The sequence below is a fragment of the Hyla sarda genome, chromosome 3, assembly GCF_029499605.1.
Source record: "Hyla sarda isolate aHylSar1 chromosome 3, aHylSar1.hap1, whole genome shotgun sequence".
NCBI lineage: Eukaryota > Metazoa > Chordata > Amphibia > Anura > Hylidae > Hyla > Hyla sarda.
In genome coordinates, this window is record NC_079191.1 from 178,400,345 (window position 1) to 178,423,227 (window position 22,883).

At 45.9% G+C, this 22,883-nt stretch overlaps 3 protein-coding genes across 3 annotated transcripts; 2 read left to right on the forward strand and 1 right to left on the reverse strand.

Moving 5' to 3' along the window:
* Positions 1–1,599: 1,599 nt before the first annotated feature.
* On the reverse strand, positions 1,600–15,570 carry LOC130361924 (uncharacterized). Its single transcript, XM_056565615.1, has 2 exons — positions 15,295–15,570; positions 1,600–2,954 (listed from the first exon to the last, which is right to left on the reverse strand). Exon 2 carries the CDS (start codon positions 2,927–2,929, stop codon positions 1,850–1,852), a length of 1,080 nt encoding a protein of 359 aa, XP_056421590.1. The 5' UTR covers positions 2,930–2,954; positions 15,295–15,570; the 3' UTR covers positions 1,600–1,849.
* A 2,396-nt stretch (positions 15,571–17,966) lies between these two features.
* LOC130361011 (zinc finger protein 227-like) lies at positions 17,967–18,932 on the forward strand. Its single transcript, XM_056563570.1, has one exon. The coding sequence runs from the start codon at positions 17,967–17,969 to the stop codon at positions 18,930–18,932; it is 966 nt and encodes a 321-aa protein (XP_056419545.1).
* Positions 18,929–19,618, forward strand: LOC130361012 (zinc finger protein 252-like). Its single transcript, XM_056563572.1, has one exon. The coding sequence runs from the start codon at positions 18,929–18,931 to the stop codon at positions 19,616–19,618; it is 690 nt and encodes a 229-aa protein (XP_056419547.1).
* The last annotated feature ends 3,265 nt before the right edge of the window (positions 19,619–22,883 follow it).

The following is a 22,883-nucleotide window of genomic DNA, read 5'->3' on the forward strand; positions in this document are numbered from 1 at the left end:
ATTCTTATGAGAGAATTTAGGCAGATTTTGACTCCTTGGAGCAACCACATTCAATTTACTTAATAAGAAATAAGCTTTACTATCCCTTTGGTGCCATAATTCTAGATGGAACAGAATGCCCTTGATCTCTTGTTCCGTTGACTTATAAACTTCAGACAGCCTATACTGGCCCTCTATCTCCTCTCTAGTTAGCCAATTTTGAAAGTCCTCATGTTTAAAAAATAAAAATAAATAATATATATATAAATACTAGGGATCGACCGATATCGTTTTTTTAGGGCCGATACCGATAATCGGTGGAGGTTAGGGCCGATAGCCGATAACTTATACCGATATTCCGGTATAAGTTATCGGCTATTTATCCCCCCACGACACCGCTGCAGATCATTGATTTAAAGCGGGTGCTTTAAATCAATGCACTGCAGTGGCTTTTGCGGTGCCATAGGCTGCCGCCGCCACCACCCGCTTCTCCCCCCCCCTACCTGTCAGGGTGGTCCGGGCCATCCTTCCTTCCTGTAGTGTCCGGCGGCATTCCGGGTGGAGGGTGAACCGGTCCGGGCCGTCCTTCTTCTCCGGGGGTTTATCTTCTCCACTCCGGGCAGGCTCCGGCCTAGTAACGCAGCATAGACGCAGCGACGCACCTGCATCACAGCGTAGCGGCGTCTATGCCGCGTACTAGGCCGGAGCCTGCCCGGAGTGGAGAAGATGACCCTCGGAGAAGGACAGCCCGGACTGGTTCACCCTCCTCCCGGAATGCTGCCGGACACTACAGGAAGGATGGATGGCCCGGACCACCCCCATTGCGGGTAAGTTTAATTTTTTTTATTGACTCGGAGGGTGGGGGAGGGGATACCGATAATCGGTCGATCCCTAATACATACATATAATATACAAAAAATTCCACCAGTCTTTTGGAGTATAAATTTATGTGCACCTTTATATTTGCATCAGGGTTGACCAAGAAGGGGGTATGACACCATTACAACTGATATATCACAACTTTACCTACACCTACCTACAGCTGACAGATTTTATTAGTTGTGCTAAATTAATAAGTGTATGCCTCTTAGTTATGTGTTTCTCATTGCTGAGGATCCCAACTATCCAATGGAAAGGAGCAGAATATGTAACGCAGCTATTCCACTTGTGGAAAGGAGAGCCCTTTACTACTTATAAACATTTGTAAATGCCTGACATAAGTATTCGAGAGGTTTCTCTGGCCAGTGAGAGCTTGTACTATTGGAGTGTACTACATGAGATTAATATAGGCAGGATGTGCATGGAGCCTCTCGACTGTCCCTTGATAGCAGATGGCTAAAACATATTTTGGGCAGCAGAATTTCTCAGAAAATCTTTTTAACTATTTATGAAAAAACCCTCAAGGTCCTAATACATTTTCATCAGTCGCCAGCAATCTGTAGCTCCCAAACACATGACATTATCAACAGATCCCAGAAGTAGCCCCCTAACTTCATGCTATAATAACATACGTATGCCTGTCCACTGCTTCTGCCTTCCAGACTGTGGTTAGCTCAGTAGAAGATACATATCATCAATGAGACTACATCACTCCAAAAGAAGATGAAAGGTTGTATTTTTCTAAAGTATTTTATTTTAACATAATTCCATTTAAAGACATAAATCAGAGTTTTCCATTTGTCTAGCATTAGAATATGGGGGTTTCCACTTGCACACACAATGAGATGAGCCACTGCTCAATCTACTCACTATTCCAGCAATTGCCAATGTCCAGTGCTTCAGCATGGTTATGAGATTCAGCTCCTGTAGTTTATGGTCTGACTGATTAGTTAGGCAGTCCTGCCCACACTGCAGGTCTTGAGTCCCTTCCTTATTCCTCTGGGGTGTACACAGCCTTATTCTGCTCATGTACTTTGTCAGGGCCCCCCTGTTTTATGTTAGGCAATACAGCCTCCATATAGAATCTTTTCAGCTTTGGTTCTACGTCTTTCCAAAACTCTACGTCAAATTTAACAGGGACAACTGCAGTCTCTTTGTTAGTGTGGACAACAAAGTCTGCATCGCTTATGCCTGTAACTGCCATCTGGCACTGTACCTGGGTATGGTAGGTATGCTGTCGCTTCAGGGTATAAGAATCTTCACTCAAAGCCAAGCAGAAATCACGGTCTTTGCAAGCTTCACGTATTGTGCGCTCCCTATGTTTATATGGGCACTTTACTTCTAAAATATTTAGGGTCTCTCCTGTGTGCCTGTCTTTCACTAGCCCATCAGGACTTGCTGCCAACCAGTTTTTGGTTGGATGGATGAATAAACCACATGATTCCACTTGCACGTCTTTTCCTTTATGGACTGGTGCCAGTCTCTCATAAGCATTCACAGCTTTTTTCTCATTCCTGATGCCCCAGTTCATGGCAGCAGTTTGGACACTGGGTGCTGAACCCAGTATAGCTTTTAGATAGGACTGTGGAATATCCTTGGTCTTTTGATTGGAAAATCTACTGTGGGATATTTGATGCGCCAAAGAAGCAGTAATGCGGTTCTGACGCCAGTAATACCATTCCGTATTGTCGCTCTGTCCACGGGTTTCTTGTTCTATTTTATCAATATCTTCTTGAGAAAGATGATCTTGAAAGAAGTGTGCAGATGTCCTGGAGGCTTGTCTTTTAGGGATATCAAGGACTGGACGGAGAGCCCCAGATTCTTTTGAAGTTGCTGTATACTTTTTGTTTCTGGCAGTTCTTCTCGCAACATTTGAGGACCCTTCTGCGCTTCTTGATGTTGGATGAGCACCTTGTTTGTTGACTTCTTTAGGTGGTTCACTGGCAGTGTGTGGCTTTTCGGGCTTTTCCAGTCCGTTTCTTTCATAAGGTGCCGATATGTTGCTTTGAGGTTTGTCTACAGCAGGTGTCTGCTGCTTCTTTTGTGAATGTTTTCCTTCGGGTGTTGTCATTGTAATTGTTTAGAAATTGGAAAACCTAAGATGATAAATCACATGAATAGTTAAAAATGGACAATGAAATCATGTGCTGTTAGAAAATTATGAACGTAGGGAAGAATTTATCATGTTTGGAGGGGGGTTTTATGAATCAAAAGTGTGCTCCTTTTTGAAATAGAGGAATTGGTAAGGTGTTCTACAGTAGTCATTTTGGATTGGTTTGTGCAGTGTTCATGAATTTATTGTGTGCGCCTTTTTAAAAAGTCACATAATTCTGGTGCAAACAGCCCCCAAAAGGAGCAACCCCAACACACACCTAGAATAGAGCCTGTTCAGAGCAATTATTGTTAATCTGCCCCAAATTTACCACATGGCACATGTCTGCCAAAGTCAACACAAGTAAACCAGTCTTTCAGATGGTTTAGTTTTTTATGCATCTACGTAGAACAATAATTCTGGAGACTGAAAAGTGGAACTTTGAGGGAAACTTTAGGATACAGACCAACCTGCTGGGGGGGATTTTCAAAACTTCAACTTACAAAACCAGTAGTGGAACCAACATAGGGAAATAAAACAATGGAAAGTTTTAGCCTTTTTTTTTTTTTATATATATATACTTTTAACCAACCTCTTGTTTAGGCTAAAATACAGACCAAAGGACTGTATATGTATCTAAAAATTAGAAAGGCATTGTAAATCTACAAAATATAAGTACCTTTTGGTGGTTTACTCAATTTTTTACTAATTTGGGGTTATATCATTTTCTTTACATGTCAGTATCCAGCTACTTTCCTTTTCCAGAGAGCAAAGCATTGTAAGAGTTCAAATAATAGTTTAAATCCATGGCATAGCAATAAGGGTCACAAACCTATGTGGGGGGTCCACAGGCCCGCCTCCCCACATTCTGGATCTTCAGTCCAGTCTCCCTATTGAATTGTATGGGCATCTGTAAAACACCAATACAATTGAAAAGCTGAGCACTGGCAAGAACAAGAGAATGCTTGGTTGCGGTGGTGATTGGCGCTGCCTGCATTACACAGCATCCAGATTTGACCAGAGGAGGCAAGACCCAGGACAGGGGAGTATTACCAGGGAAAAGTTCATTCAGTGTTCTCCAATCGGTGTCTCTTCGGATGGTGCAAAACCACAATTTAAATATAATCTTGCTGTAAGAGGATGATGGGAGAGAAGGTTTTGAAACCTCTGGAGAGCAGAACCTTTGCACCAGGGCCTGTGAGCCCTTTGCTAGTCTCCTAACGGGGACATACTAAAAGGAATGACAGAGTGGAATGCCCATAGTGAATAATGGAAATGTAATATTTGAATTAGAGACAAAACTATTTGACATATCTATTTACATTTTAATCAGACACACTCTCCAAACTCAGCGACATTGTTTAATATTTAAATTAAATGGAATTATCACAGATTTTTGCAGAATGAAAAAAATGGAATGCCCATAGACTATAATGGGAAGAAAAATTGGATGTGGAGTCTTAAACCATTTAACATATTAAATACATGTTTAGCAGGCATATTCTTCACATGCAATGGGATTATTTAAAACTGAGACTGAGTGGGATTATAATTGGTTTCTATGAAATGACAAGAGTAATGACACAATGGAATGCCCATAGACTATAATGGGAAGCAAAATGTGATTTTGGAGCCTAAACCATTTAACATATCAAATTAGCCTTTACCACAAGTGTTCCCCGGATAGAGTAGCACATTGTAAAACGAAAATTACCTGGGATTATAGCTGTTTTCTATAGCATGCAAAAGTGAATAACAAAATGGAATGCCCATAGACTATGATGGGAAGCAGAATTTGATGAGGAGCCTGTACCATTTAATATATCAAATAAATGTTTAGCAGGCATACTCTTCATATTTAGTGAGATTTTTTTTTAAACTGAGATTTACAGGGATTATCATGGGTTTCTATAAAATGACAAGGGTAATGACAATATCGAATGCCCATAGACTATAATGGGAAGTAGAATATGAGCTCATTTGCATGTAAATCTGTGCTATTTAGGAAATCCAACTTTTGCCACAAGGTGTTTCCCAAGTAGAGTTGCAAATTGTAAAATGGAAGTTACCTGGGATTATAGCTGTTTTCTATGGAATAAGAGGAGAACGGCAGAATGGAATGCCCATAGACTATAATGGGAAGCAACATGTGATTTGGAGCCTAAACCATATAACATATCAAATTAGCCTTTACCACAAGTGTTCCCCAGGTAGAGTACAATATTGTAAAAGGAAAATTTCCTGAGGTTATGGCTGTTTTCTATAGAATACTAAGAGAATGGTAGAATAGACCCATAGACTATAATGGGAAGCAGAATTTGACGTGGAGCCTGAACCATTTCACATATCAAATAAATGTTTAGCAGGAATACCCTTCATATTAAGTGGGATTATTTGAAAATGAGATTTAGAAGGCTTATCATTGGTTTCTATGAAATGACATGGGTAATGACAAAATGGAATGCCCATAGACTATAATTGGAAGTAAAATATGAGCTCATTTGCATGTAAATGAAATAAAATTTTGCATTCTATAATAAACAGCTATAATCCCAGGTAATTTCCATTGTACATTGTGCTACTCTACCTAGAGAACACTTGTGGTAAAGGCTAATTTGATATGTTAAATGGTTTAGGCTCCAAATCACATGTTGCTTCCCATTATAGTCTATGGGCATTCCATTCTTCCATTCTCCTGTTACTCCATAGAAAACTGCTATAATCCCAGGTAATTTCCATTTTACAATGTGCTACTCTACTTGGAGAACACTTGTGGCAAAGTTAAATTTCCTAAATAGCACAGATTTACATGCAAATAAATTCATATTACTTCCCATTATAGTCTATGGGCATTCCATTTTGTCATCATTTTATGTCATTACCCTTGTCATTTTATAGAAACCCATGATAATCCCTCTAAATCTCAGTTTTAAATAATCCCACTGAATATGGAGAGTATGCCTGCTAAACATTTATTTGGTATGTTAAATGGTTCAGGCTCCACATCAAATTCGGCTTCCCATTATAGTCTATGAGCATTCCATTCTACTATTCTCCTAGTATTCCATAGAAAACAGTTATAGTCCCAGTTCATTTTCATTCTACAATGTGCTACGCTACCTGGGGAACACTTGTGGTAAAGTTTAATTATCCAAATAACACAGATTTACGTGCAAATGAGCTCATATTTTACTTCCCATTATAGTCTATGGGCATTCCATATTGTCATTCACCTTTGCATTCTATAATAAACACCTATAATCCCAGGTAATTTCCATTTTACAATGTGCTACTCTACCTGGGAAACACTTGTGGTAAAGGCTAATTTGATATGTTAAGGCTTAGTCTTCAAAGCACATTTTACTTCCCATTATAGTCTATGGGCATTCCATTCAACTATTCTCCTAGTATTCCATAGAAAACAACTATAATCCCAGGTACCGTATAAGACGAGTTTTTCAGCATGATTTTTCGTGCTGAAAACACCCCCCTCGGCTTATACTCGAGTGAACTCTCCGCCCTCAGTGGTCTTCAACCTGCAGACCTCCAGATGTTTCAAAACTACAACTCCCAGCAAGCCTGGGCAGCCATCGGCTGTCCGGACTTGCTTCGAGTTGTAGTTTTGAAACCTCTGGAGGTCCGCAGGTTGAAGACCACTGTGGCCTTCGACATCATCCAGCCCCTCTCACCCCCTTTAGTTCTGTACTCACCTCCGCTCGGCGGGACGTTAGGGTGCGCTGGTCCGGTGCTGCAGGACTGTCCGGTGGGGAGGTCGTCCGGTGGGATAGTGGTTCCGGGCTGCCATCTTCACCGGGGGGGGGGGGGGGGGGGCCTCTTCGCGCTTCTGGGCCCAGCCCCGGAATAGTCATGTTGCCTTGACGACGACGCAGAGGGACGTTCATTACCAACGTCCCTCTGCGTCGTCGTCAAGGCAACGCCTCTATTCCGGGCCCGAAGCGCGGAGAAGAGGCCCCCCGGTCAAGATGGCAGCCCGGAACCACTATCCCACCGGACGACCTCCCCACCGGACAGTCCTGCAGCACTGGACCAGCCGAGCGGAGGTGAGTACACCCTAACGTCCCGCCGAGCGGAGGTGAGTACAGAACTAAAGGGGGTGAGAGGGGGGGGGGGGGGGTCTGGATGATGTCGAAGGCCGCAGTGGTCTTCAACCTGCGGACCTCCAGATGTTTCAAAACTACAACTCCCAGCAAGCCCGGGCAGCCATCGGCTGTCCGGACTTGCTTCGAGTTGTAGTTTTGAAACCTCTGGAGGTCCGCAGGTTGAAGACCACTGTGGCCTTCGACATCATCCAGCCCCTCTCACCCCCTTTAGTTCTGTACTCACCTCTGCTCGGCGGGACGTTAGGGTGCGCTGGTCCGGTGCTGCAGGACTGTCCGGTGGGGAGGTCGTCCGGTGGGATAGTGGTTCCGGGCTGCCATCTTCACCGGGGGGGGGGGGGGGGGGGGGGGGGGGCCTCTTCGCGCTTCGGGCCCAGCCCCGGAATAGTCATGTTTGCCTTGACGACGACGCAGAGGGACGTTCATTACCAACGTCCCTCTGCGTCGTCGTCAAGGCAACGCCTCTATTCCGGGCCCGAAGCGCGGAGAAGAGGCCCCCCGGTCAAGATGGCAGCCCGGAACCACTATCCCACCGGACGACCTCCCCACCGGACAGTCCTGCAGCACTGGACCAGCCGAGCGGAGGTGAGTACACCCTAACGTCCCGCCGAGCGGAGGTGAGTACAGAACTAAAGGGGGTGAGAGGGGGGGGGGTCTGGATGATGTCGAAGGCCGCAGTGGTCTTCAACCTGCGGACCTCCAGATGTTTCAAAACTACAACTCCCAGCAAGCCCCGGACAGCCGATGGCTGCCCGGGCTTGCTGGGAGTTGTAGTTTTGAAACATCTGGAGGTCCGCAGGTTGAAGACCACTGTATCAGACATTGACAAGCGGCATGATGAAGGGGGGGTCTGATGACGTGGTGATGATGACAAGGGGATGATGAAGGGGGGGGGTGGGATGATGACAGGGGGATGATGACAAGGGGATGAAGAAGGGGGGTGTGGGATGATGACAAGGGGATGATGAAGGGGGGTGTGGGATGATGACAAGGGGATGATGAAGGGGGGTGGAGATGATGACAAGGGGATGATGAAGGGGGGGGTGTGGGATGATGACAAGGCAATGATGAAGGGGGGTGGGATGATGACAAGGGGATGATGACAGGGTGATGATGATGAGGGTGTTAATGACGGGGGTCTGGATGATGACAGGGGGGATGATGTATTTCCCAACCCTAGGCTTATACTCGAGTCAATAACTTTTCCTGGGATTTTGGGGTGAAATTAGGGGCCTCGGCTTATATTCGGGTCAGCTTATACTCGAGTATATACGGTAATTTTCATTCTACAATGTGCTACACTACCTGGGGAACACTTGTTGTAAAGTTTAATTATCCAAATAACACAGATTTACGTGCAAATGAACTCATATTTTACTTCCCATTATAGTCTATGGGCATATATTATATAATATTTTTTTTACAATGGATGATGAAACAGCTTCCAGAGGGACAGTACAAGACCTTTCTGATAATGAGCACCCTGTAAACACAGTTAATGCTACCTCTACCAGTTTTTGTGATCAAAATACCCTATTACATCTGTCTAGTTTTCAGAGAGAAAATGATGATTTTTGTGATGTTATGCAGACACCGTACCGCTCCACCAACCCTGGTTTCTATCCCGTGGCCTCCCGATAGGAGGCCCTGGATGGATTCCAGGAGTTGCTGGAGAGGGACTTGGTGAAATTACATGAAAAAATAAGCACTAAAAGTGTTTGATAATCTGAATAAAGGGGAAAGAATTGTATTAAAGGAGTTGTGTGACAGATTATATCACAATAAGAAATGCTGATAAAGGGGGAACATCATAGTGTTGGATTTGGGGTTATACAAGAAACAGAATTATGAAATCCTTTCAGATGAATTGACATATAGAAAGCTTAAAGGAGACCCCACCAAATCCGTTTAAGAGAAATTGAAAAAAGTACTTGGAGGGGTGACATTGTGTGCTATTTATAGTAAACTAAAGGAGTCTCTGTATGTTTCTAACCCCATCATCCCGATATTCCACTCACTCCCAAAGGTCCACAAGGGCGTATTTCCACCTCCTCTCAGACCCATTGTGGCTGGGATAGGGTCCCTTGTGGAGCACCTTGGGGAGTGGGTGGACTATTATCTGCAACCCCTGACATTTTTACAGGATACAAAACATGTCATCAACATTCTAGACAAAATGGAGTGGAGAAATGATTTCTCTTGGGCAAAGTGTGATGTCATAGGGCTCTATCCTGCTATACTGTGGTCCAAGGGGTTGGAAGCATTGTCCCACCACTTGGATAAGTTCAGTAACTACTCCCCTGGTGTGAAGGAATTTATCGTCATCGTAACTGAGTTCTTACAACACAATTACTTCATGTTCGATGGCGATTTCTTCCTTCAGACCAGGGGAGTTTCCATGGGAGCGAAATGTTCCCCCGGTTTTGAAAATATATTCATGTTTTATTGGGAACAACAATTTAGCTTTACACCTGACAATCCCTTTTATGATGAGATTAACTAGATAGGCTGATATATGGACGATCTGTTGATAATTTGGAAGAGAAGCGAAACACGTTTTTCTCAGTTTGTTGGTTACATTGGGGAGAATGACCTCAATCTTGGGTTAACTTCTTTTTTTTAGTAGGACTTCAGTTCATTTCCTTGATATTATGCTCTATAGTTCTGGAACCAAAATTGAGGTCATACCCTACCGCAAAGAAACAGATACAAATTCTGTACTTTTAGCATCATCATGCCACCCCAGACACGTAATACATAACATACCATTTGGGGAAATAGGCCAAATTAAAAGGAACTATTCAGATAGCGAATACCTGAAAGTTGCCACAGGAGAACTCGCTGACAGGCTTAAGGCTAAGTTTCCACTTGTTTTTCTTCTGGCAGTTTTTGGATATCTGCTAATGCAGTTTTTGAGCCAAAGCCGGAAATGTATTCAAAAGGAATAGGACATATAAAGGAAAGACTTAAACTTCTTCTCATTTATGGATCCACTTCTGACTTTGGCTCAAAACTGCAGTGCCAGATATCCAAAAACTGCCAGAAAAAAATCCAAGTGGAAACTTAGCCTTAAAAAGGGGTACTCCCCTGGAAAAAAAAAATATATGTTTTTTAAATCAACTGGTGCCAGAAAGTTGTAAATTATTTTTATTTAAAAATCTTAACCCGTCCAGTACTCATCAGCTGCTGTATATTCCACAGGAAGTTCTTTTCTTTTTGAATTTCCTATGGGGATCTGCTCCTACTCTGGACAGTTCCTAAAATGAACAGAGGTGTCAGCAGAAAGCACTGTGGTCAGGCAGAAAGGAAAATAAAAAAGAAAAGAACTTCCTCTGTAGTATACAGCAGCTAATAATTACTGGAAGGATTAAGATTTTTAAATAGAAGTAATTTACAAATCTGTTTAACTTTCTGGCACCAGTTGAGTTAAAAAAAATGTTTTCCAGTGGAGTAACCCTTTAAGAAGAGGTGTTATGAGGAAAATATCCTAGAGGGAGCCCTTAAAAAAGTGGATAGAGTGGACAGGAAAAAACTGATAACTTTCTCGAATAGGCAGAATAAAGTAAAGCCCTCTAATGGTAGGAGAAAACCCTTTTTTGTAACCCCCTATAGTACGCAATTCGGACAAATTAAGAACATTATAAAAAAAAGTACACTCCAATCCTAGAAACAGACCCCATTTTAAAAGAGATAGTTGTGGAAGGACTAGCAACAGTACCCCGGCGAGGTCCAACATTGGATCTACGTTATCACCCAGCCTGTTCAGTATTGTCCAAAAAAGGGAATCCAATATGAAAACAACAAAGGAACTGAATTGGTTAAATATATCTGGAAACTGGAAGTGTAGCATCACTAAGTGCATAACATGCGGTTTCATGGATCTCACTAAATACGTAGTTTCATGTCACACGGAAAAGCTACTAGAGATGAGCGAAATTACAGTGATCGGGGGGGGGGGGGGGGGGGGCCTTAACAAGGCATTAATTGTAACATGCTCGTAATGTAGCCCCTAACTTACTGTTTTCAACACAGGGTGCCTCCAGTTGTTTCCCCACTACAACTCCCAGCATGCCCTGACAGCCAACAGATGTGAGAGCAAGCTGGGAGTTGTAGTGGTGAAACAGCTGGAGGCACCCTGTATAGGTGAACTAAGGGCGGAATGTGCTACTCTACCCGGGGAACACTTGCGGTAAAGTTTAATTTTCCGAATAACACACGATTTACATGCAAATGAGCTCATATTTTACTTCCCATTATACTCTATGGGCATTATATTGTGTAATTCCATCTTGTCATTCTGCAGAAAAAGTGACAATTCCACTCAATCTGAATATTCAATAATTCTTTTGAGTTTGGAGAGCATGTCTGATAATTTTTTTTGTTAAATATGTAAAATAGTTTTGCCTTTAATTCAAATATTACATTTCCATTTTTCTCTATGGGCATTCCACTCCGTCCCATTATTCTCTATGGGCATTCCACTCTGCCCCATTATTCTCTATGGGCATTCCACTCTGTCCCATTATACTCTATGGGCATTCCACTCTGTCCCATTATTCTCTATGGGCATTCCACTCTGCCCCATTATTCTCTATGGGCATTCCACTCTGTCCCATTATTCTCTATGAGCATTCCACTCTGTCCCATTATTCTCTATGGGCATTCCACTCTGCCCCATTATTCTCTATGGGCATTCCACTCTGTCCCATTATTCTCTATGGGCATTCCACTCTGTCCCATTATTCTCTATGGGCATTCCACTCTGTCCCATTATTCTCTATGGGCATTCCACTCTGCCCCATTATTCTCTATGGGCATTCCACTCTGTCCCATTATTCTCTATGGGCATTCCACTCTGTCCCATTATTCTCTATGGGCATTCCACTCTGCCCCATTATTCTCTATGGGCATTCCACTCTGTCCCATTATTCTCTATGGGCATTCCACTCTGTCCCATTATTCTCTATGGGCATTCTACTCTGTCCCATTATTCTATATGGGCATTCCACTCTGTCCCATTATTCTCTATGGGCATTCCACTCTGTCCCATTATTCTCTATGGGCATTCCACTCTGCCCCATTATTCTCTATGGGCATTCCACTCTGTCCCATTATTCTCTATGGGCATTCCACTCTGCCCCATTATTCTCTATGGGCATTCCACTCTGTCCCATTATTCTCTATGGGCATTCCACTCTGTCCCATTATTCTCTATGGGCATTCCACTCTGTCCCATTATTCTCTATGGGCATTCCACTCTGTCCCATTATTCTCTATGGGCATTCCACTCTGTCCCATTATTCTCTATGGGCATTCCACTCTGTCCCATTATTCTCTATGGGCATTCCACTCTGCCCCATTATTCTCTATGGGCATTCCACTCTGTCCCATTATTCTCTATGGGCATTCCACTCTGTCCCATTATTCTCTATGGGCATTCCACTCTGTCCCATTATTCTCTATGGGCATTCCACTCTGTCCCATTATTCTCTATGGGCATTCCACTCTGTCCCATTATTCTCTATGGGCATTCCACTCTGTCCCATTATTCTCTATGGGCATTCCACTCTGTCCCATTATTCTCTATGGGCATTCCACTCTGTCCCATTATTCTCTATGGGCATTCCACTCTGTCCCATTATTCTCTATGGGCATTCCACTCTGTCCCATTATTCTCTATGGGCATTCCACTCTGCCCCATTATTCTCTATGGGCATTCCACTCTGTCCCATTATTCTCTATGGGCATTCCACTCTGTCCCATTATTCTCTATGGGCATTCCACTCTGTCCCATTATTCTCTATGGGCATTCCACTCTGTCCCATTATTCTCTATGGGCATTCCACTCTGTCCCATTATTCTCTATGGGCATTCCACTCTGTCCCATTATTCTCTATGGGCATTCCACTCTGTCCCATTATTCTCTATGGGCATTCCACTCTGTCCCATTATTCTCTATGGGCATTCCACTCCGTCCCATTATTCTCTATGGGCATTCCACTCCGTCCCATTATTCTCTATGGGACTTCCACTCCGTCCCATTATTCTCTATGGGACTTCCACTGCGTCCCATTATTCTCTATGGGACTTCCACTCCGTCCCATTATTCTCTATGGGACTTCCACTCCGTCCCATTATTCTCTATGGGACTTCCACTCCGTCCCATTATTCTCTATGGGACTTCCACTCCGTCCCATTATTCTCTATGGGCATTCCACTCTGCCCCATTATTCTCTATGGGCATTCCACTTTGTCCCATTATTCTCTATGGGCATTCCACTCTGTCCCATTATTCTCTATGGGCATTCCACTCTGCCCCATTATTCTCTATGGGCATTCCACTCTGGCCCATTATTCTCTATGGGCATTCCACTTTGTCCCATTATTCTCTATGGGCATTCCACTCTGTCCCATTATTCTCTATGGGCATTCCACTTTGTTTCATTATTCTCTATGGGCATTTCACTTCCCTGTTAAAGTCTATGGGCATTCCACTTTGTCATTCCTTTTACTATGCCCCCCCCCCACCACCCCGGCAGGCAAGTTTGAGGGGACTCATCCAGCACAGGGTGAGGGTGTGTGTGATCTTCAGTGCTTGAATGTCAGCGGCTATGAATCATCTTATGTATCTTTTACTATTTGGCACACCCGTCAAGTAAGCATTCTATACACATGTCGTGTGCAACTATTACTAGATGCCAACACGTGTTTCGTCACCCCTTTCTGCTTTTTTTAAATCAACTGGTGCCAGAAAGTTAAACAGATTTGTAATTTACTTCTATAAAAACTTCTATAAAAAAAAAAAAATCTTAATCCTTCCAGTACTTATTAGCAGCTGTATACTACAGAGGAAATGCTTTTCTTTTTGGACTTCTCTTCTCACGACCACAGTGCTCTCTGCTGTCCATTTTAGGAACTGTCCAGAGCAGGAAAAAATCCCCATAGAAAACATATGCTGCGCTGGACAATTCCTAAAATGGAGAGAGATGTCAGCAGAGAGCACTGTGCTTGTGATGTCAGCAGAGAGCACTGTGCTCATGACAGAAGAGAAATCCAAAAAGAAAAGCATTTCCTCTGTAGTATACAGCTGTTAAAAAGTACTGGAAGGATTAAGATTTTTTTTAGAAGTAATTTACAAATCTGTTTAACTTTCTGGCACCAGTGGATTTAAAAAAAAAAAAAAAAGTTTTACACTGGAGTACCCCTTTTAAGTGAACTCATGCTCATGACTGACAGAAATCTTGGCCAATCACAGTCAGTGTGGATTTATCCAGGATCTGATTGGATAGTTTTGTGGCATACTTCTGATATGTCTCACCATTAACTCTTTAAGTGTCTGATAAAAAAGGAGTTCTGTCATAAACAGTAACAGTAATGGATCAGAATGACTGGGGAGAATTTATCAATGCTTGACAGCAGAAAACTAGTGTCAATAAGTTGTTTTGTTTGGATTTTTTTGCGCATTGCTCTAAACTTTTGCACAAAACACCAGAAAAGTCGCACATTTTTATGCAAGTAGGCGATTGCTTAAAATTATTGAAATTTTTTCGCAAAAAAAAAAAAACTACATAACATCTTGAGTTTATTACACTGAAGTTTATTTAGGTTGGTAAATAGATATAACCTCACCAATGTTATTTTGACATCAGACAATAAACAGCGATTCTGTAATATAAGGCAAGGGACTACAGCAGTGGTCTCCAAACAGTGGCCCTCCAGCTGTTGAAAAACTACAACTCCCAGCATGCTCGGACAGCCTTTGGCTGTCCGAGCATGCTGGGTGTTGTAGTTTTTATTAAGCCACTGTAACTAGTGAACAGATAATACACCTGTGCGAGTAGTAGCATTCTATATTATTAGAACATTCTTTATATACCGATTTAAAGTTTTTAAGAAAATTTCTATTTGTGTTATCGTTTTCCCTCACTTCCCCTTTTGTGCCAAATGAGTCCGGACTTGTCTGAGAAACTGATAAATCGCAACGATCACCAAGCAACGCCCCCTGCTGGTCGTAAAGTAAGAGAAGCGCATTGTAGCATGCTGATATAGAATACCGCTCCATGTGAACAGGCCCTGTAGATCAGTAGTCACTGACACTCTATCGATCTCGGCACATTATGTGATTTATGGCCCCCGCCGGTGGGTCAGTCATTGGCGGTAGATGAGGAGTAAACCCCTGCTACATAAGACTAGAGAGGACAGATCCCCGGGCAGTGGGCACCTTACCTGGTCTCAGCCTGCTCCTTCTCTCCGGAGACTTCTCAGATCACTTGGTACTGAGTTTCGTTTCCACAGATATGTTTCCCCTGTATCGTGCCTCTCCCCTCCCTCCCCCGCCCCTTGTCTCTCAGCAGCCGGATAAAGGGGGAGGACATGTCAGGGCATGAACCGCAACGCTGCCACTATATCCGAGTTCACACGGCATGAACCGCACCGCTGCCTCTATATCCGAGTTCACACAGGGCACAAACCGCACCGCTGCCACTATATCCGAGTTCACACGGCATGAACCGCACTGCTGCTTCTATATCCGAGTTCACACAGGGCACAAACCGCACCGCTGCCACTATATCCGAGTTCACACGGCATAAACCGCACAGCTGCCTCTATATCCGAGTTCACACAGGGCACAAACCACACCGCTGCCACTATATCCGAGTTCACACAGGGCACAAACCGCACCGCTGCCACTATATCCGAGTTCACACAGGGCACAAACCGCACCGCTGCCACTATATCCGAGTTCACACAGGGCACAAACCGCACCGCTGCCACTATATCCGAGTTCACACAGGGCACAAACCGCACCGCTGCCACTATGGCTGAGTTCATAGAGGGCACAAACCGCACCGCTGCCACTATATCCGAGTTCACACAGGGCACAAACCGCACCACTGCCTCTATATCCGAGTTCACACAGGGCACAAACCGCACCACTGCCACTATATCCGAGTTCACACGGCATGAACCGCACTGCTGCTTCTATATCCGAGTTCACACAGGGCACAAACCGCACCGCTGCCACTATATCCGAGTTCACACGGCATAAACCGCACAGCTGCCTCTATATCCGAGTTCACACAGGGCACAAACCACACCGCTGCCACTATATCCGAGTTCACACAGGGCACAAACCGCACCGCTGCCACTATATCCGAGTTCACACAGGGCACAAACCGCACCGCTGCCACTATATCCGAGTTCACACAGGGCACAAACCGCACCGCTGCCACTATATCCGAGTTCACACAGGGCACAAACCGCACCGCTGCCACTATGGCTGAGTTCATAGAGGGCACAAACCGCACCGCTGCCACTATATCCGAGTTCACACAGGGCACAAACCGCACCACTGCCTCTATATCCGAGTTCACACAGGGCACAAACCGCACCGCTGCCTCTATATCCGAGTTCACATGGCATGAACCGCACTGCTGCCTCTATATCCGAGTTCACACAGGGCACAAACCGCACCGCTGCCACTATATCCGAGTTCACACAGGGCACAAACCGCACCGCTGCCACTATATCCGAGTTCACACAGGGCACAAACCGCACCGCTGCCACTATATCCGAGTTGACACAGGGCACAAACCGCACCGCTGCCACTATATCCGAGTTCACACAGGGCACAAACCGCACCGCTGCCTCTATATCCGAGTTCACACAGGGCACAAACCGCACCGCTGCCACTATATCCGAGTTCACACAGGGCACAAACCGCACCGCTGCCACTACATCCGAGTTCACACAGGGCACAAACCGCACCGCTGCCACTATATCCGAGTTCACACAGGGCACAAACCGCACCGCTGCCACTATATCCGAGTTCACACGGCATGAACCGCACTGCTGCTTCTATATCCGAGTTCACACAGGGCACAAACCGCACCGCTGCCACCATATCCGAGTTCACACGGCATAAACCGCACAGCTGCCTCTATATCCGAGTTCACACAGGGCACAAACCACACCGCTGCCACTATATCCGAGTTCACACAGGGCACAAACCGCACCGCTGCCACTATATCCGAGTTCACACAGGGCACAAACCGCACCGCTGCCTCTATATCCGAGTTCACACAGGGCACAAACCGCACCGCTGCCACTATATCCGAGTTCACACAGGGCACAAACCGCACCGCTGCCACTACATCCGAGTTCACACAGGGCACAAACCGCACCGCTGCCACTATATCCGAGTTCACACAGGGCACAAACCGCACCGCTGCCACTATATCCGAGTTCACACGGCATAAACCGCACAGCTGCCTCTATATCCGAGTTCACACAGGGCACAAACCGCACCGCTGCCTCTATATCCGAGTTCACACAGGGCACAAACCGCACCGCTGCCACTATATCCGAGTTCACACAGGGCACAAACCGCACCGCTGCCACTACATCCGAGTTCACACAGGGCACAAACCGCACCGCTGCCACTATATCCGAGTTCACACAGGGCACAAACCGCACCGCTGCCACTATATCCGAGTTCACACAGGGCACAAACCGCACCGCTGCCACTATATCCGAGTTCACACAGGGCACAAACCGCACCGCTGCCTCTATATCCGAGTTCACATGGCATGAACCGCACTGCTGCCTCTATATCCGAGTTCACACAGGGCACAAACCGCACCGCTGCCACTATATCTGAGTTCACACAGGGCACAAACCGCACCGCTGCCACTATATCCGAGTTCACACAGGGCACAAACCGCACCGCTGCCACTATATCCGAGTTCACACAGGGCACAAACCGCACCGCTGCCTCTATATCCGAGTTGACACAGGGCACAAACCGCACCGCTGCCACTATATCCGAGTTCACACAGGGCACAAACCGCACCGCTGCCTCTATATCCGAGTTCCCTCTATATCCGAGTTCACACGGCATGAACCGCACTGCTGCTTCTATATCCGAGTTCACACAGGGCACAAACCGCACCGCTGCCACTATATCCGAGTTCACACAGGGCACAAACCGCACCGCTGCCACTATATCCGAGTTCACACAGGGCATAAACCGCACAGCTGCCTCTATATCCGAGTTCACACAGGGCACAAACCACACCGCTGCCACTATATCCGAGTTCACACAGGGCACAAACCGCACCGCTGCCACTATATCCGAGTTCACACAGGGCACAAACCGCACCGCTGCCACTATATCCGAGTTCACACAGGGCACAAACCGCACCGCTGCCACAATGGCTGAGTTCATAGAGGGCACAAACCGCACCGCTGCCACTATATCCGAGTTCACACAGGGCACAAACCGCACCGCTGCCACTATATCCGAGTTCACACAGGGCACAAACCGCACCGCTGCCTCTATATCCGAGTTCACATGGCATGAACCGCACTGCTGCCTCTATATCCGAGTTCACACAGGGCACAAACCGCACCGCTGCCACTATATCCGAGTTCACACAGGGCACAAACCGCACCGCTGCCACTATATCCGAGTTCACACAGGGCACAAACCGCACCGCTGCCACTATATCCGAGTTCACACAGGGCACAAACCGCACCGCTGCCACTATATCCGAGTTGACACAGGGCACAAACCGCACCGCTGCCACTATATCCGAGTTCACACAGGGCACAAATCGCACCGCTGCCTCTATATCCGAGTTCACACAGGGCACAAACCGCACCGCTGCCACTACATCCGAGTTCACACAGGGCACAAACCGCACCGCTGCCACTATATCCGAGTTCACACAGGGCACAAACCGCACCGCTGCCACTATATCCGAGTTCACACAGGGCACAAACCGCACCGCTGCCACTATATCCGAGTTCACACAGGGCACAAACCGCACCGCTGCCTCTATATCCGAGTTCACATGGCATGAACCGCACTGCTGCCTCTATATCCGAGTTCACACAGGGCACAAACCGCACCGCTGCCACTATATCCGAGTTCACACAGGGCACAAATCGCACCGCTGCCTCTATATCCGAGTTCACACAGGGCACAAACCGCACCGCTGCCACTACATCCGAGTTCACACAGGGCACAAACCGCACCGCTGCCACTATATCCGAGTTCACACAGGGCACAAACCGCACCGCTGCCACTATATCCGAGTTCACACAGGGCACAAACCGCACCGCTGCCACTATATCCGAGTTCACACAGGGCACAAACCGCACCGCTGCCTCTATATCCGAGTTCACATGGCATGAACCGCACTGCTGCCTCTATATCCGAGTTCACACAGGGCACAAACCGCACCGCTGCCACTATATCCGAGTTCACACAGGGCACAAACCGCACCGCTGCCACTATATCCAAGTTCACACAGGGCACAAACCGCACAGCTGCCACTATATCCGAGTTGACACAGGGCACAAACCGCACCGCTGCCACTATATCCGAGTTCACACAGGGCACAAACCGCACCGCTGCCTCTATATCCGAGTTCACACAGGGCACAAACCGCACCGCTGCCACTACATCCGAGTTCACACAGGGCACAAACCGCACCGCTGCCACTATATCCGAGTTCACACAGGGCGCTCCGCTGCCACTATATGAACTATGTGAACTCAACCATAGTGGCAGCAGTGCGGTTCATGCCCTCTATAGGGGGAGACCTGTTCACACTGCGGAATTTAAGCCGCGGACAATTCCTCTGCTGAAATTGTTCCGCGCAAAGAAAGAACATGTTCATTCTTTGCGCGGAAGTCCGCGAGCACTGCATAGCCGCCAATGGTGACGGCGCAGTGCCACGCGGTCCTACCGCCACCGCTGGCTGCCAGACTGAATCTCCGCTCGCTGAATTCTGCGAGCGGAGATGCAGCTACAAATCTGTAGTCTGAACATATCGTGACAGCAATGCGGTTCATGCCCTCTATGAACTCAGCCATAGTGGCAACAGTGTGGTTCATGCCCTGTGTGAACTCGGCCATAGTGGCAGCAGTGTGGTTCATGCCCTGTGTGAACTCGGCCATAGTGGCAGCAGTGTGGTTCATGCCCTTTGTGAACCTCGGCCATAGTGGCAGTAGTACAGTTTATACTATGTGGCCATAGTGGCAGCAGTACAGTTTATACTATGTGGCCATAGTGGCAGCAGTACAGTTTATACTATGTGGCCATAGTGGCAGCAGTACAGTTTATACTATGTGGCCATAGTGGCAGCAGTACAGTTTATACTATGTGGCCATAGTGGCAGCAGTACAGTTTATACTATGTGGCCATAGTGGCAGCAGTACAGTTTATACTATGTGGCCATAGTGGCAGCAGTACAGTTTATACTATGTGGCCATAGTGGCAGCAGTACAGTTTATACTATGTGGCCATAGTGGCAGCAGTACAGTTTATACTATGTGGCCATAGTGGCAGCAGTACAGTTTATACTATGTGGCCATAGTGGCAGCAGTACAGTTTATACTATGTGGCCATAGTGGCAGCAGTACAGTTTATACTATGTGGCCATAGTGGCAGCAGTACAGTTTATACTATGTGGCCATAGTGGCAGCAGTACAGTTTATACTATGTGGCCATAGTGGCAGCTGTACAGTTTATACTATGTGGCCATAGTGGCAGCAGTACAGTTTATACTATGTGGCCCTAGTGGCAGCTGTACAGTTTATACTATGTGGCCATAGTGGCAGCTGTACAGTTTATACTATGTGGCCATAGTGGCAGCAGTACAGTTTATACTATGTGGCCATAGTGGCAGCTGTACAGTTTATACTATGTGGCCATAGTGGCAGCAGTACAGTTTATACTATGTGGCCATAGTGGCAGCTGTACAGTTTATACTATGTGGCCATAGTGGCAGCTGTACAGTTTATACTATGTGGCCATAGTGGCAGCTGTACAGTTTATACTATGTGGCCATAGTGGCAGCTGTACAGTTTATACTATGTGGCCATAGTGGCAGCTGTACAGTTTATACTATGTGGCCATAGGGGCAGCAGTACAGTTTATACTATGTGGCCATAGTGGCAGCTGTACAGTTTATACTATGTGGCCATAGTGGCAGCTGTACAGTTTATACTATGTGGCCATAGTGGCAGCTGTACAGTTTATGCTATGTGGCCATAGTGGCAGCTGTACAGTTTATACTATGTGGCCATAGTGGCAGCAGTACAGTTTATACTATGTGGCCATAGTGGCAGCTGTACAGTTTATACTATGTGGCCATAGTGGCAGCAGTACAGTTTATACTATGTGGCCATAGTGGCAGCTGTACAGTTTATACTATGTGGCCATAGTGGCAGCTGTACAGCTTATACTATGTGGCCATAGTGGCAGCAGTACAGTTTATACTATGTGGCCATAGTGGCAGCTGTACAGTTTATACTATGTGGCCATAGTGGCAGCAGTACAGTTTATACTATGTGGCCATAATGGCAGCAGTACAGTTTATACTATGTGGCCATAGTGGCAGCTGTACAGTTTATACTATGTGGCCATAGTGGCAGCTGTACAGTTTATACTATGTGGCCATAGTGGCAGCTGTACAGTTTATACTATGTGGCCATAGTGGCAGCTGTACAGTTTATACTATGTGGCCATAGTGGCAGCTGTACAGTTTATACTATGTGGCCATAGTGGCAGCAGTACAGTTTATACTATGTGGCCATAGTGGCAGCTGTACAGTTTATACTATGTGGCCATAGTGGCAGCAGTACAGTTTATACTATGTGGCCATAGTGGCAGCTGTACAGTTTATACTATGTGGCCATAGTGGCAGCTGTACAGCTTTATACTATGTGGCCATAGTGGCAGCAGTACAGTTTATACTATGTGGCCATAGTGGCAGCTGTACAGTTTATACTATGTGGCCATAGTGGCAGCAGTACAGTTTATACTATGTGGCCATAGTGGCAGCTGTACAGTTTATACTATGTGGACCATAGTGGCAGCTGTACAGTTTATACTATGTGGCCATAGTGGCAGCAGTACAGTTTATACTATGTGGCCTATAGTGGCAGCTGTACAGTTTATACTATGTGGCCATAGTGGCAGCAGTACAGTTTATACTATGTGGCCATAGTGGCAGCAGTACAGTTTATACTATGTGGCCATAGTGGCAGCAGTACAGTTTATACTATGTGGCCATAGTGGCAGCAGTACAGTTTATACTATGTGGCCATAGTGGCAGCAGTACAGTTTATACTATGTGGCCATAGTGGCAGCAGTACAGTTTATACTATGTGGCCATAGTGGCAGCAGTACAGTTTATACTATGTGGCCATAGTGGCAGCAGTACAGTTTATACTATGTGGCCATAGTGGCAGCTGTACAGTTTATACTATGTGGCCATAGTGGCAGCAGTACAGTTTATACTATGTGGCCATAGTGGCAGCAGTACAGTTTATACTATGTGGCCATAGTGGCAGCAGTACAGTTTATACTATGTGGCCATAGTGGCAGCAGTACAGTTTATACTATGTGGCCATAGTGGCAGCTGTACAGTTTATACTATGTGGCCATAGTGGCAGCTGTACAGTTTATACTATGTGGCCATAGTGGCAGCAGTACAGTTTATACTATGTGGCCATAGTGGCAGCTGTACAGTTTATACTATGTGGCCATAGTGGCAGCAGTACAGTTTATACTATGTGGCCATAGTGGCAGCTGTACAGTTTATACTATGTGGCCATAGTGGCAGCTGTACAGTTTATACTATGTGGCCATAGTGGCAGCAGTACAGTTTATACTATGTGGCCATAGTGGCAGCTGTACAGTTTATACTATGTGGCCATAGTGGCAGCAGTACAGTTTATACTATGTGGCCATAGTGGCAGCTGTACAGTTTATACTATGTGGCCATAGTGGCAGCTGTACA

What these genes read in the sequence shown, in the direction of transcription:
- LOC130361924 (XM_056565615.1), bottom strand. Translation starts at nt 2,929, where the DNA reads ATGACAACACCCGAAGGAAAACATTCACAAAAGAAGCAGCAGACACCT.
- LOC130361012 (XM_056563572.1), top strand. Translation starts at nt 18,929, where the DNA reads ATGAACCGCACTGCTGCCTCTATATCCGAGTTCACACAGGGCACAAAC.
- LOC130361011 (XM_056563570.1), top strand. Translation starts at nt 17,967, where the DNA reads ATGAACCGCACTGCTGCTTCTATATCCGAGTTCACACAGGGCACAAAC.